The sequence below is a fragment of the Anthonomus grandis genome, chromosome 11 (genome assembly GCF_022605725.1).
Source record: "Anthonomus grandis grandis chromosome 11, icAntGran1.3, whole genome shotgun sequence".
Lineage (NCBI taxonomy): Eukaryota > Metazoa > Arthropoda > Insecta > Coleoptera > Curculionidae > Anthonomus > Anthonomus grandis.
Window position 1 is genome coordinate 10,100,771 of NC_065556.1, and position 17,210 is coordinate 10,117,980.

Sequence of the window (17,210 nt, forward strand, 5' to 3'; positions counted from 1 at the left end):
TGACAGAATACAGCTAGACATGACAGTTAGCAACAAGAATGTTATTAAGGCTACAGTTATTTGTAAAACATAATAGCTTAGTTTTTTGTCAATGCCTCTGAAGCCATAGCGGAAGAGCTTCCGCAGCAGAATCAGCAGTCACAAAACGCGGCAGCAGAAACTCCTTCACTGTTGATCTGACAGTAAAGATAGTACAAAAGATTGTATATTGCATCTCAAGTGCTTTTTTTAGGCCAAATCCTTACCTAGTTGAGTTGAGTTGGCTAGAGAGTGAGCTCACGGCAAGGCATAACCAATGTATGGACTTAAAAAATCTCCCTGGAATATACCCCTACGAATAGGAATCATATTAGTTTCAATGCAGTTATTGTTAGGCACCTGACGTTTTATTGATGTTCGCCAAGATGTCATAGCAAATCCTAAAAAGGAAATTATGTTAATATGAATTATGCTTATATGTTTTGTACAATTTAAATGCATTAATAAGCCATTTATGTGGAAATGCCTGATTGCAAACTATGGAGTCGATAATTAGCTGTTCTTTACACCCCATGGCATCTGTGGTACATCCTGTCTATTGAGCCGCTATAATATTATTTGGGTCACAATGTCTTTAAATACGTTCTGTAATGCACAATGTGATTAGTTTATAGAGTGTGCGTAAGCATGTTATAAAATTCAACTAATAAATATAAAGTTCAATTCATTGGAAACTGACCGAGAATTTCAATTTGCGCTGTTTCGCCAACTAATCTCGGTTGATTTCTCTTTTTATTCGTGACAGAACCAGTTTCTTCAAATTTGGCTACTAGTTGGCGAACAAACTCCGGGCTTAAATTTTGACCTGGATGCCTTTCGTTAAAACGCTGAGTTGTCCTTAAAAAACATTTATCCTGGGAATCATAAATGAAAAGCATGTTTACTCGATCCGCTATGCTGTACACCATTGTTAAAGATAAGAAGTGCTGCTGTTTATTTAAACTGAACTGAAATATAATTCTTAAAAAATAATAGTAGTAGTTACTTTTAATGTTTTTCTACCATTTATTGTTTTTCTTGGTAAACAGATAAAAATTTTCTAAAATGTGCCTTTCTATGGTATCATTGGAAAGCCTTTTTCCAAGAGCTTTAGGACGTTGTATTTCCTGACCTCCTTGTCTGTTCTTTTCATTTAATATTTTATGGGTATATCTTACTCTGTCCTAGGGGTTGCAGATAAGGGTGAGATAAGATCCTTGTTTTTGTTGATGCCAATGAAACGCACCTTTTATCATAAAAGAAACTGCAAAATAGATAATTGATGGAAATAACTTTATATTATTGAGAGTTGTTTGAATAAATAAAACTACAACAAAAAATAAAATTATTAAATTAAAAATACCAATATTGCTATAATTATTGGATGTTGTGACTCATTTACATTATGTATTTTTTTAATTTTAATAAACCTAATTCAACCTGTCTCTGGCTGGGCACTAATGTATAATGATTCTACGTTCCCCACCCTCTGCGAAAAACTAGATCGTGCCGGATATGTATTGATTTTCATGAGAGAGAGGTCACCCTCTGCGTTTCTCAAACAAAAACATTGAACAGCTGAAGGTAACTTGCATGAAAAGAGGCTATATAACTTAGATCTTTTCAAATATTGCACTGTGATTATAATTAGTTTTTTTTTCGAAGACAGACCTGATTGTTTTTAAATGTGTCAAACTTGAAAATATGTAAGCTGTTTTCCCGGAAAATAAACGACTAATACATCCTTATGTCTTTATTTTGCTGTCCAATGTAAGTAGTCCTATTGTCAATATTTTCATTATATTTTTTTGTATATACGTATCCCTCCAAATTTCTCATGACACTAGTTTCGCATACGTATTGAATATGACAGTAGGAAGAGATATATACAGACTCTATAATGAATAGAATATTTTTTTACATGTTAATCTATTTTTCAACCGACAATACAAATTTGTTTTAAAATTTCTCTCATACGCTTTAATTAAGAAGTAGCTTATAGTTAAAAATTGTTAATTTGTAGAGTGATATTGAATAAATTAACTTTTGTTAAATTTTGAATTGAATCATCTTGAGTTTTTTTAAATGATTAAAGTGTCGGAAAATATCAATTGCTAGTAACCCAGACAGCACAAATGGGTTCTATAGACATCCAAGGGTTTCCTCTTTTTTGAAAATACAACGTCAATAACGACAAATTATTGAGGTCCAACGAACATCATTAATTTGTGCGGAAAATTTAATGAATGTCACAAAAGTAGATGGAATAGTATGTTGTATATTCATTTAATTATGAAATAAATTGGTGATGAAGATAGAATGATGGAGATCCCTCAGATATACCTTTAAAAATTCTTAGACATCTTATTTACGACATTAATATCTTAAAGATTATTTTTGTATAAAAAAAAGATATGGAAGGTTATTTGCCTAACTGTAATAACTATCTATATGTAGACGATAAAAGGGTTACATTAGTAACATTTACTCATACAATTTGAAATTGAACTTGGATTTAGTTAATTTTATAACTTTTGCACAAAAGCCATAAAGCTTTAGTCACCTTATTTTGATCAGCTTCGAGAGCTAAAAAAATATCAGACTATAAGTGTGGACGGAGCATTAAAAAGACCAATCGGTATTTTCATTGTTTTGAAAAATTGTTTTAAAAAGTTAATTTCAAATAAATTTATATAATGGTTTTCATCAGTTATGTAAATTCATAGTTATAAGTGACCTGTATGTATGTATAGTTTAAAAATTATAGGAATATTATTACAGTGGTAAAATTTTAAAGAGTTTTTAGTATTTTACGAATTAGATAGATTGCCCCTTTTTAGAAATTAAGCTAGTAATGATACCAATTATGTACTAGTTTATTAAAAAGGTGAGTATAGTACACTCCAAATGACTAAAACTATTATTATTCGTGTTTTTATTTATTTTTTTTATTCGCAGACATCAATAGATAAGTAAAATTGTTTCTTTATTATCAAAATAAGATTAAAAAACACCCGAAGGTTAAAAATGTTGATAAAATGCTTTATTTTACTCGCTTACATATGGTAATAACCCAATTAAGTAATAACCCGATTTCATAGTGATCCTCTTCTTCAATCATTTTTTTAAAATTCACCATCATCGAAATTAATTTTGTATTAAAACTGGAAATCCAAATCATTGAAGGCTTCATCAGCTTTTTTCTGTCGACTAGAGCTGATTTTAAATAAACTTCAAAATTTTTAAATTAGGTCTGTGACAGCTCTGTAACGTTAATTTTTTTTTAATCTTCAATATCCATATCCATTTTTTTCTTTTACGTCAATTGCGGCATGAGTGTCCGCTTCCATATGCGGGTATGTCCCGGTTGCGTATTTACATACTATACTACAGTACAGAGCACCATAGAACTCGGCGGCTCTGCACGGCAGTATAATATGTAGTTGAGAAATGCGCTTATTTCTCACTACATACTATACTACGCTACAGAGCATTAAAAAGAAAAATGTTTTTATGTGATTTGTTGGTGCTGTAAAATTGGTAGTAATACATTTAATTATTGTGTTGGGGTTTTAAAGGTACGTAAATACAACTTTTAGATACGTACGCGTAAAACGTAATTTTTTTAGTCCATTCCTAAATTTGGTTTAATTTTAAAGTATAGGTTGCGCTTAAGAAAGTACAGATTTATATTTTTCATCATTAATCTGCTTGTATGGATAATACAGTGGGGTAAACTTTTCTGAAATAGCGACAAAATGCCCTTATGTTGTAAAAATGTTCAACGCAGCCACACATTAAACCACAAAATAGAAATAGCGCAAAAGTTGATTTATATTATTCTGCAATTGATATGAATTAAAAACTAAGTTAAAAACTCCTTCAGTGGTTAAGCTTGACTACGTTAAGTATTCTTCTGAAGTTTGCTTTAATTTTTTTTGCAATTTCAAAAAAGTTTGCAAACTGTTTAGAATTAGAAGGTGTACCAAGTAAGGATACGACTATAGGAGATTATTTTATTAGATTAATTTTAATAAAAAAATAAAACAGATCTATGAGTATTAAACAAATATTAAATTAAAAAATATCAATATTCCTTAGATTTTTTTAATCTTAATTGTATCGCTACGTCCACTATTGTGCTTATGCTTTTTAAAGACTTCTATAAGGACTTTGATTCTATAAAAATATGTTTATACATACATTTAGTAAGTACAACAAGCATTTATTATAATAAAGCTTTATATTATTTTTGTAAAAACAAGCAGTTTTAATTTAATTTTAAATACAATAAATAATATGTTTTTGAAAACGTTAAGGCTCCAAGGAGACTAAATAAACTTGTGCCCTACAATCGTCAAAACTAAATGTATCACTAAATATTTCAATTTTTTCTTTTAAGAGAGGTACTATTGAATTTAATCTTTTTGTTATGAATACTAGGTATCATCTATTTTATTTTTTTTATATAAAATAGATCTAATAAAATATTGAATGATTTCTTACAGCTTTTTCTTACTGATTAACAGTGGTGTTCGTGTAAACTACCTAAGTTTGGTAACATTGGTGTATCACATCAGGTAACATGTCCAATCTACGGTAGACAATATTACGTTGATGAGTAAAATAAAAAGAAAATAAATAATAATCTGTATATTCCTATACATTCTGTCTCATTAACACACAAAAATATGCCTTTAATTCTACCATTTCTAATCCTCAAAGTCTTGAAGTTTTGCTTTCATATTTTAATCAAAAGTAATTGCTTTATTTTTAATCATTAGCCATTTCAAATCTTAACTAATATTATTAAAATCTAACAATTTATATGCACTTATTTAGATACATACTTTATATTCATATACATAAAAATAAAAAATATCTAAACTAGAAACAAAGCACTATCGAAATTCTAAAACCCAAAATACAACACACCTTCACAACATTGTTCTTAAATTTTAAAGTAGCATTGTATTCATTAAATATCTTAACACGCCTCATCTTGTATATTAAAATCACCAACAAAAATGAAACAAAAACCAATAATAATAATAATAATAATAATAATAATAATAATAATAATAATAATAATAATAATAATAGTAATAATAATAATAGTAATAATAATAATAGTAATAATAATAGTAATAATAATAATAATAATAATAATAATAATAATAACAACATAAATAATTACACACTTATTCATTCTGTTACTACGAATTTTACAGCACCAAACAAATCACATAAAAACATTTTTCTTTCTAATGCTCTGTAGCGTAGTATAGTATGTAGTGATAAATAAGCGCATTTCTCAACTACATATTATACTGCCGTGCAGAGCCGCCGAGTTCTAGGGTGTTCTGTGCTGTAGTATAGTATGTAAATACGCGTCCCGGTTACATAAATCTGTGATTAATCTTCTCTATGGAGCTGGTTACTAGAAGTTCTTTTAAGATGTTACAGCAACATAATTGCCATGTAAATATTTGGTTTTGGCCGGCACCAGCAGGGCCGCCGAAAGAAAAACCGGGCCCGGGTCTAAAAATTTACCGGCCCTTATACAAACATCCCAAGCAACACATCATATATTATTATCGCTAAATGTATATTATTACGATTTTTTTTGTAAATTTTTAGTGAAGGTATATTTAGCAAACTGTAGAATATAAGTATACCTCATACGATTCTGTTTACAAAAGAGAGAAAATTTCGGCATTTAAAAATTGACACTGGAGTTATATATCTAGTTTTTAAACTTGATTATCTCAGCTCAATTGGACGATAATGTATTTTCAACATGCTAAAAAAAATTATGATACTTCTTACGGCAAATATTATTTTGGTTTCCTGTTCTTTTTATTCTTTGTTTTAACCTGGATTATTGTGAAGAATGTTATCTCCAAAACCTTTTATGCCATAAGATATAGTTTTAGCATGCTAAAAACAAAATGTTTAAAACCACTAAACCTATCGCGAAATAAGAATCTTATACCCCTTATAGTGTTTATTAAAAGCTAGGTATGAAGTATTCTAAAATAAGACATTATTAGTTGAGTATCTGTAGTAATATAAAATGATAATATAATATAATAATATATAATGTAATAAAGAGTTGCGAATGCTATTTTTTACTTTTGTTTCGATTATATCTATAATCGAAACAGGGAAGTCAGTAAACTGACTTCCTGAATTTGGATTTTTGTAAGTTGTAGAAGACTTTTTTCCTTCCTCCAAAAATGAATTCTTGCTCGATTGGCATTTTAAATTTGAGGATAAAGGATGCTGAATATTAAAAAATCATGAAAAAGATAATGTTTAAATTTTTCACAAAGTTAGCATTAAAACCTGGTCTGCACTGTTAAATAAATAAAACACGATAAATAAAACAATATAAATATGCAAAATAAGTAAAACACGATATCAAGACGAATACAGAAAGATGCGTAGTAAACGGAGGATAGCAAGTATTGCAGTAGCAAGGGTCATAATTAATGACCTAAGTTTCGTCATTACCTGTCTTACACACCCTGTAGGGGTATTTCTGAATAGGGAATACCCGTACAGATAGGGCGTGGTAGAAGAATAGCCTGGCGGCATGTTCACCCAATTTAAATATACCTACTTTACGAGGAACAATTGATGGATTACTTTTCTTCTGCTGGTAGTGGACTGTATATTTCAATTTTTATTAAATGATACTATGATTCACTGTGATTACTTATTTTACTTTTCTTTTTACTCAACAAAAATGTGACCTGAAAGCCCAGACAAGGGGGATGATGTCGATTGGCGGCACATGTACACCTCGTCAATTGTCATTATTTTGTCGAATGACGACTATTGAATGATTTGAAATCTGGATTTGATACGCCAACTTTTAAAATCACTTGCCAAACAGTGAAGTAATTTTCTTTTCCGGGACAGTTAGTTCAAGTTGGGAAATGATGGTCAAAAGACACAAGTTGAGCAAAAATCTGATAATTTCTTAAAAATGTGAAAAGTTGTGAATTTCGCTTCATAATTTATTAAAGGCTTATTCAAAGTCAAAGTTGTTAAATAAACAAATGTTAAGAAATTCAAAAGTTTGTAACCACAGTATTAAAAATACAGAAATTTTTGTCATGTTGAACTCTTCAGGCTAATGGAGCCTCATTTTTTAAAATTTGCCTATATGTATATTCATATCAGACGTGTTTTTATTTCAAAAATATATATTTTTCAAAAATTTTACAAAATTATTGAATACCAATATAATATATTAGTATGCTTATTAGTGTTGTATCAAATAAAAATAGGTACCTGTCCTCTTTCAGAATATTTTCTACTGTACCGTGGGATATTCCCAATTCCCTAGAAATATTTCGGATTAGGGTTCATTTCAATATATGCCAAAACATTTATAACGTTTGCCTCTATGCGCCCTCGCCTTCGTCTTCGATGAATATTTCCTTCCTATATACTTCCAGTATTTCCTAGCCTGGTAGCTAAACCGGTAGAGACTCTATGATTATAGTGTCTTCTGTCAGGATATATTTGAGCATATAATATACGTGCTGCAATGCGTGCATTTTGCATTAACCTTAAATAGACTGCTTGCATATCAAAACCTATGTCGTTGGAATTATGTTTGGCATTTTTAAAAACTTAAATTCAAAAACTGTCTTCGACGTTATATTTGATATCGATCATAAATGTTTTATCATGGCCCTTAAAATATTTATCAAATTCATTTGTTTCCAAAGCTTACTACTAACCCGTGACACAATAATGCCAGCGCGGCGACGAATTTCATTGTTCAACAATATTTTAATTTCTAATTTCGGAATAAAATAAGATATCAAGTTGCGGTTTGCGCCAGTTTTTATGTTTTTTCATGCTGTTTTAGCCATAATGAAAAAAATTACATCGTTGTATTTAATATTTGCCAGAAAATCCCTGAAAAAATCCAAATTAAAACAAACCGCCCTCTAGCGCTAAACAAAACAACTAAAACGGCTAAGTAATTATACCACATAAAAGCCTAATAATTACCCTTTAAAATAAAAGTAAGCTCGTTAAAATTCGTTAGGCCAATCAAAATTTATCATGAATTTTAGATATAAATATTCAACCCTTCCCCCACCTATTATTTGACAGATTAGAAAAAAAAGTTTGAAATAAAAAATGTTTAGAATTTATCATACTTTAAAATTGAATCATTCTTCTCTAGGATTCACTTTAAATAGTTTCAATAAAACCAATTTTTTCTATTTCAATGTTGTATTACGCCCCCTAGCGGTCATCGTTCATCATAATTGCCAGCAATTTCTCGCTTGCCGCTTTTATAAGAAATATTTTTTCCCTACGCTGTGCTATGACTAGTTACTCAAATATGGCCGGCGACCTCTCTTAGTTGTACACCCGCTACAAGCATGGCACTGTCAATATTTTAAGTCTTTGAAAGTGTGATCTACAAGATTCGGTATTTTTCAGTCCTAACATGCATCTTATTACCGTTTTTTAAGCTAATATGACTTTATCTGAACCAGCTGAGTTGTACCAAAATATTAAACTGTACTGAATAATTGATTGTACATATGCATTATAGTACGATAATAAAGACTCCAAACACAAATAGTCTCTCAAATACCTTATTACATAACAAGCTCTGAATTTTCTCGGTTAATGCTTCAAATCTAAACTTACAACTTAATTGAATTAGGAACTTTGTTGCATGAAAAACAAAGTTTGCAAAGTAGAATTTATACAGGGTGTGGCAAAAGGTTATAGAAAATCTACGAAGGCAGTAAAAATGTTATAAATTCATCAAGAAATTACACTCTACTCAATTCACTAGTAGTGTTCCTGTAGTAGTAAATATTATAAATTAAATAACGCTCAAAAAATTAGTAGGGAAAGAGGCAATAAATAAATATGTTAAAGTAAAATTTACAGGAGATACCATTTTTTGATTTGCCTTTTAAAATTTCAGACACCAAGATTCAACAAGATGAATTCTGCTGCGTATTGAGCTCCACTGCGTAATTTATTTTGGACTCCAATGTGTAGAAATAGTAGGAATAGAAAGTATTAATTTTTAAAATCATTCAAAAAAATTAAATCTTATCCCATTTTGTCATATTGTCCAGTGAAAGTCGTCTTTATTCCAAAACCCGGAAAAAGCGATTTTACAGATCCCAAATCGTACCGACCTATCAGCCTTACCAGCTTTATGCTGAAGGCGATGGAGAGGCTGATTGATCGATATCTTAAGGAAAGCATCCTGGTCAACAAACATGCACCAATACGCCTATCAGGCGGGCAAATCCACGGACCTGGCCCTACATCACCTCGTTAGGAAGGTGGAGGGTGCTCTGGGTAGTGGCAAGACCTGTCTGGGTGCGTTTCTAGACATTGAAGGGGCGTTCGACAACACCTCTTTTGCATTAATCTGCCAAGAACTCGAGAGCCGCGGCTCAGAACCCTATTTGGTTAGCTGGATAGAGGCCATGCTCTCGAAACGTCATGTATCTGCCCAGCTCAACAACGAGATTGTCGAAACGTTGGCGGCTAGGGGCTGCCCGCAGGGAGGAGTATTGTCCTCTACCTTGTGGTGCCTTGTGGTCGACAGCCTGATAAATCTTTTAAACAATGCGAACATATGGTGCCTCTCGGGGGGGTTTCAGGATTAACCCCAAAAAAGCAGAGCTCCTACTATTCACGAGGAGACGTAACTTTGGCACGCCTCCTGTTATATCTCTAGGTGGCGTGCAGCTGCATTACTCTAGGACAGTTCGATTTCTGGGAATCAAGTTGGATCCCAAACTCTCCTGGCACGATCATGCAGACACCAGAATAAAGAAGGCCACCTGCGCGCTATGGTCCTGTAGGCGGGCTTTTGGCAATACCTGGGGTCTATCTCCTAAGATCCTCTACTGGATCTACTCGCGCATTGTGAGACCTCTTCTCACATACGGGGCAATCGTTTGGTGGCCATGTACGGAGAAAGCGAAAATTCGTGCTCAACTGGACAGAGTCCAACGTCTTGCATGTCTCAGCATAACGGGTTCCATGCGGACGGCGCCAACTAGAGCGCTTGAGACTCTGCTGAGTCTTCCGCCTCTGGACCTCGTTGTGCAATTCGAGGCAATGAGGACTGCGTACAGGCTATACGTCCTCGGCGAACTACGTGCTGGCGAGACCGGTCACGCAAAAATTTGGTCACGGGCCATACAGGAATGTCCTCTCCTTCTGATGGGCAGTGACTGCATGGCTCCAGTGACTGTGAACTGCGAGGGATTCGTGACGCACATTGCAGGCAAAGAGGAGTGGCAGCATTCCAACAGTCCTGCATTGCTAAATAGGGGAACCATCTGGTACACAGATGGCTCCAGAATGAATAACAGAGCTGGATCAGGGCTTATTGGTGGGATCCCACATACCAGTAGGGCATACTCGCTGGGGGAGCACGCCACTGTCTTTCAGGCCGAAGTATTCGCTGTATTAAAATGCGGACAGAAAATCCTAAGCAGCGGACACCGCAATACAGTTGTATAAATATGCTCGGACAGCAGAGCTGCCATTAAGGCTATCACGGCCTCAAAGGTAAGCTCCAAGCTTGTACTAGAGTGCATAAAAGTCCTGAAAAAACTGGTACAGGTTGGATGCAGGGTCCAGCTCGTCTGGATACCTGGCCACGCAGGCCATGCAGGTAATGAGGAAGCGGACTCTCTCGCCAGACTGGGATCCGCGAATGTGCCTATGGGGCCGGAACCCATAGTTGGTATCGCCAAATGCGTTGCGGTCGCGTCAATGAAGGGTCTGCTGGACAAGTGGACCCACCGAAGATGGACTGAGTCCCCTGGTATGAGACAGGCCAAAGCGCACATAGGTGGGCCCTCTGCCTGTCTCACCAAAAATCTACTACACCTTAAAAGACGCGAAATTCGGCTAGTGACAGGTCTTTTAACTGGTCACTGGCACTTAAGAAGACATCTCCATACTATCGGTATTGCGGACAACCCGGAATGCCGATGGTGCTGTGAGGAGGATGAAACCGTTGACCATGTAGTCGGGGAGTGCCCAGCACTCACGCGCGCCAGGTTCAAATACTTGGGTAACACTTTTAGTGTACCGAGCGACTTTAAGTCCTTCAGACCAGAGAGCCTTATCGGTTTCTCTAAGGCCGTTGGCCTCTGGTAACCCCCGGTGGGGCATGACGGGTCCATCAGGAGACCTATATGCACAACTGCCTTGGCAGCCCACTGTTTCGTCAATTCAATTCAATTTAATTGTCCATCTAGAATCCTATGGTATTACTATAAAGACCTGGGTGCATTTTTCAACTTTCAATCCATAATCATATTCTGTTGTGGCTGCTATTCTATGTGATCAAAGTTCTTTATAATTGTGGTTTAAAAAAATAAATTTTTAAATGGAATGTCCTATACATTTTGGAGTCAAAGAAATAAAAAGTTATTATTTTATTGATTTTAAATATATCTCATAAAATATCATTTGGCCATACAACATTGGTGTCAGTCTAAGAAACATATTACTACATTAGGTCATTTTTTTAATATTATATTAGATTGAATTTAAGAAAAGCGTAAAAATTGCAACTTATTGCTTTTTCCTTGTTTTAAAAATTAGTAATAGCGAATTAAAGATTTTATAACAGTTTGAATTGTCAAAGGTTACGCTGAAGCGAATTGCATTGATGTCCGTTTAAGACAGGTTTTTAAAGAAACTAATTACAAAAAGTGATTTTTAGTTTTAATTTTTTTTTATTAAAATCAAAAAGTAAATTAAACTCGCCCTATAAATGATGTCAGATTTGTTAATATTGTTTGTAGTTTTAAAGTTATAACAAAATTCAAATTTTAACTTGGATTACCCTGTAAACTTCAATTTAAATCAATAATCATTTTTATAATAAACCTATTCTACTTTCCAATTTTAAAGTTATCGTTTAGTTTAGACTTTCCGTTTCAACGCGCGTTTATTTCAAATATAATTTGTGTAAACAAATTAATAATTTTAAAAAGCATATAAAATGTAATATGCCTTCTGGTGAATATATGTCCTAATGGGACAATCAGATATGCAAAACGATCTTACAAGGACGTGAACTCTTTGACCTGACGACGACCAGTACTTACTTACCAGTTACTCTTCTAACAGGACAGAATTTGTATTCATTTCTAAGACGATGCGTCAGGATTTCATTAAGGTAATCTTACTTGAATAATAAATAATTAGCAAATTACATTTTTTGGCACAATAAGATGGTTGTTAACTTTCAAACTACTAAATACTGTTTATCCTTAATAGCCGAAACTTTTTTTTTCGTTCTTTTAAAATTTGATTAATAAATAAATCAGTTTTCTCTTGATCCATGCATTCTTTTAATAATATAGCAAGGGCAATATCAAGGTTCGACAAAAGTTTTACTTAAGCATGGCAACCGTATGACCTGGACACTTTCTCTCAGAGAAACTTCGTGTAGTAATCGGGTTAAAACATTTATAACTACACCCTTAGTTGGAAGGGCAAATCTTAATTTATCTAGAACTTGTGCAACAATTTCCTCACCGTAAGAGCGACTAATCGCCAGCTTTATATAGCAAATTATAGCCAAAACACCTGAATGATACAACGTTAAAATAACTCAAGAAAACAAAAAAATGCATTCATTAAATGACTTAAATATTTTTAGATACTACACGTGACAACAAGCTTACTTAATAAACCGAAAAACGCACGGATGAGAGCAAAGGGTGTAAGTTAGGGAAACAACACGAAAAAGGTTCAAATCTGCGTCATGTAAACTGATAAGACACCCAATAAATACAAAACAAAAAGGGTGTTTATGTAGCGGGTTTACTCGACAAACATGCGACCTGGGCCTCAGTCACAAAACAAAAAATGCGCTACTGGTTGGCACTGAAGCAGAATCGCCTGTCACATTATTATAATTCCATTTCATTTTTTACGTGCAAACACTAAGCTGGCAAACACCGAACTTTCTAAACTTGAACTGACCGATGCGACTATACTGAATTATAATTAATTTATATGCTAAATTACCTAATAACTTAAAAATTAATTATAAACTTACCTTATAATTTTGACTGAACAACAAACTATGTTTGATGTTCAGTCAAAATTTGTATATTTGGAAAGACGCAAATACAAGCACAGGCATTGATTGCTTTTCAATAAGTAACTTTCAGACTGACTGTCCTAAGTAAAAAGTTCTTTCAAAGGCATTTTATGAATACTGTGTTTCGGGGTTGTTCTAACGAGACCTATTTGTCTCGGTATATCTGTGCTAAAACTAAGCAAAGATCTGTATTAGTATAAAATGCTGTGTTTTTGAGATCATTTTATCTCAGCATAATTATTGATAACCACATCAAGTAAAGATTTGAAAGAAAACAGTGCAGTTTATCCATCAAATGGGTACATTTACACACCGCAAAATCGTCGGTCCTGCTACCTGAACAGCTGACGGTGAACTAAACAATAAAAATTTCTTATTGTCTTGTAAGAAGGCTGTCGTGTACCGCGGTAGAGTAGACAATCGATTAACATCGACAGTATATTATACCCACTAGTCCTAATCTGTCGTCTAGCGCGTGCAGCACTTAGAAATTACGTAAATCGCTATCGTGTATATTTTTGCGCGCAGTACCTTAGAATGTTCCTTCGACAATATTGTTAGCTCTGGTTTCACGTAAACTTGCAATTTTCTGATCGTGCTTTATCTTGTTATGTTATAAACATAACGGGTTTTTCGCGAGTACTTGTTTAGCGTTTGCAAACAAAGGCCGAAAGAGAGATATCATGGATGGTTTAAGAATAGCACTTCAGTAAGATTTAATCTTGTTTTGTGATTATACTTTAGGGATACACAAAACCGCTTAATATATATTAAAGTTTTCTTTTTAGCGATAGCTCTTTTTCTTAGATGTGTTGATACTATTTAAGTTTTTGGTTTTAAACTGAAGGTTAATTTCATTCACAAAAGACATAAGTCAGGTTTTAATAATAAAAGGCACATTTACCTTTTTACACCATATACTGACCATCTTAAATAGCAATATTGAAACGATTAATATATTATTAATTATTATTTTACCATAAAGGATGGCATTTACGATGGTAATAAATTTTATACCTATTCATTAAAATTTCCAAAAAAAATATCTGACTTTTACTTTTTTTAGAAAAAATATATAGGTACATCATACTGCGTAAATTTATTATTTTTACAATGTTACTCCTTTTTTGCGATTTTCGATATTTTCAAAGCAACTGCATTATGATTATACAGTGACCGCCTAAAGTTCCGCATAAATTCGATAAAAATTAGAGAAATGATTTTTTGAGAAAACGCTCTCGGACCCGTCCATATTTATTTTAAGTTGCGCATTATTTCACATAAATTTTTGTATACAGGGTGGAACAAAAAAAAAGATATAACGTCATCGGTCATTTTTTTAAATGGAATGCTATATTTTTTATTGCATTTATGAAATATAGGGGAAATTTCAAGCAAGTTTCGTATAACACACCTTATCTCAAAACTCAACTGTTTCAGAAATATTTACATTTAACCAACAAGAAAGCAAGTAAGTACGTCTATTTAAAAATTAAGATAAAATGTTATAAAAGGTTTCAAACAAGAGGATAAAAGTGTTCAAATCTGATCCCCATTTACTTCTTGGCAGAAAGCAAGATGGTTTACAAACTCATGTAAAACACTATCAATTATTTCGGGTGATATACGTCTAATTTCATATCTGATTCTATTTTTTAAATCTTCTACGTTGTTTGGCTTCTCAATATAAACTTTACTTTTCAGGTACCCCCATAGAAAATAGTCGCAGGGATTTAGGTCTGGTGACCTGGCCGGCCACTCTATTGGCCCTCTTCGTCCTATTCATCCCTGGGAACACTGTATCCAAGTAATTACGGACATCTCGAAAGAAATATGACGGTGCGCCGTCTTGTTAAAACCACAAATTATCTGTCGGGACAGCGGGGTCTTGTTCGTCTGGGTATAGGGCAGCCAAAGCAGAGACATTGTCCTGTTAAGTTTTCTTCGATTAAGTTTCTTCGAGTATGGCCCTATTACTTTATTTTCCACGATACCAGCCCAAACATTAATAGATTTACGGTACTGTGTATGAGCCTCAGTTGCCCAGTGTGGATTTGACACTGACCATTACCGACAATTTTGCCGATTTACGACACCGTTTTAACAAAAAGTTGCTTCATCCGAAAACAAAACTCGTAACACAAACTGACCGTTATTATTGCAAATGTTCATCATTTGCTCGCAAAATTGGTTTCTTCGATCAGGATCGTCCTCATTTAATTCATGTATTAGTCTCATTTTCTAAGGGTGGTATTCATTTGCTTTTAAGATGCGTCTTACTGACGTTCCGGCTATATTATTATCAACTGAAATTTGTGAAATTGCATTGTTGGGATTTTCTTCGAGGGAGAGCAGAACGTTTAATTTTGTTTCTTCAGAAATTTTTGGACGACTTGATTTTGTCAAATTCCTAACATGACCTGAAGTTATGAATTTGTGCCCTATTCTACTAACTGTTGACTGAGAAATGGGATGGTTTGGGTATATTGCATTAAACAGTTCAGTTACTTCTTTTTGCGTGCGCACTCGATCCCCGTACCTTAGCATCATCAAAATTTCAATTCGTTGGGTTTCCGTTAAATTAATTTTCGAACTGACAGTGACATTCGAAAATGGAGATTCTTTACAAGTGCAACCATGGAAATAGAAACAATTGGCAGTGTTTATAACATTATTTTTATCCTCGATTTTACCTTAATTTGTAAATAGACGTACTTATTTGTTTTCTTGTTATTTAAATGTAAATATTTCGGAAACAGTTGAGTTTTGAGATAAGGTGTGTTATACGAAACTTGCTTGGAATTTGGCCTATATTTCATAAATGCAATGAAAATATAGCATTCCACTTAAAAAAATTACTGATGACGTCATATCTTTTTTTATTCCACCCTGTATACACAAATTTATGTGAAATAATGTACAACCTAAAATAGAAATCGACGGGTCCGAGCGTTTTCTCAAAAAATCATGTCTCTAATTTTTATCGAATTTATACGGAACTTTAGGCGGTCACTGTATAACCATTTTCAGGGTTCAATTTTAGAATGAGATGATTAAATATTATTGAAAGCAGCCTATGTTTACTACTAAGGCATCTCTGGTTTTTCAGAAACTACTTTGCATAAATTTATTATTATTATTTCAATTTCATAAAGAATACTTTTTTATATGTATATATTTCTTATTTAAATTTTTTTTTCAACACAGGGAAATATAAAAAATATATATAACAGAACCATGCAGGTTTTTTTATAAATGTTATCAAAATCTCGAAGCTCAAACAAAAGATGATTTTTTATAATAATATAAAATTTGTTATGTAACTATAAAAAATATAAATTATACCTTCATGTATATATATTTTTAAAATAAAACATTAATATACTCTTTTAATTCAAAGGGCCTTGCACCAATCTTATGGAAAATAAATCCATGTCAAATTAGCCGAATTTTGAATATGTTACGTTTCTCGATCTTCTGAACAAATACTCATCGAACCTTTAAAGCAACTCCTGCAAAACTACAAACTTTTCTTTTAATGTAAAAATAACCTAATCCCCATCACTCCTACCTACGCCAACCAAGCAGCAGTGAGTTTAAACCTTTTTTAGTAAAAAAATAGTTAGAAGACATGATGCACAACATAAGCTTCCACAATCATTGGAAATAAATAGCAAGTTTAATAGCGAATTTTTATACATATATATCATTTATCTTTCTTACACGGGCAGTTACATCAGCCGGCGAAAGTTTCCATATTCTTTTTAGTATACCATGATAAACCCTCAAGAAAAAAAACAAATTAATTGGAAATTCAAAACTCCGTAACTCCAAAACTCTAAACTAAAGTCTATAATTACTAACCAGAACAATCTAAGGGATAAAGAAAAAAAGTCATTTATTTTTAGACGAAAAAATTCGTTTCCGATAATTGTGTTTATTATTTGTTGGATATTTCCTGAAAATACTGTGGCGATTGTAACCGTCGCGAATACACCAGCTGTTCTCCGTCATTCGGGAATCATTTCGGCGGCGCACGACACCT

General features: G+C 33.1%; 1 protein-coding gene across 2 annotated transcripts in view; it reads left to right on the forward strand.

Moving 5' to 3' along the window:
* LOC126741952 (tripartite motif-containing protein 3-like) overlaps positions 1–17,210 on the forward strand; it is a 98,328-nt gene that overhangs the window by 13,936 nt on the left and 67,182 nt on the right. Inside the window, exon 1 of one of the 2 annotated variants that reach the window (XM_050448433.1) lies at positions 1,494–1,788. The exons of the other annotated variant lie outside the window; for it this stretch is intronic. Coding sequence (XP_050304390.1) covers positions 1,766–1,788 — 23 coding nt within the window. The 5' untranslated portion in view covers positions 1,494–1,765. Of the gene's footprint in view, positions 1–1,493; positions 1,789–17,210 lie in introns of those variants that run through there. 2 annotated transcript variants of the gene reach the window in all.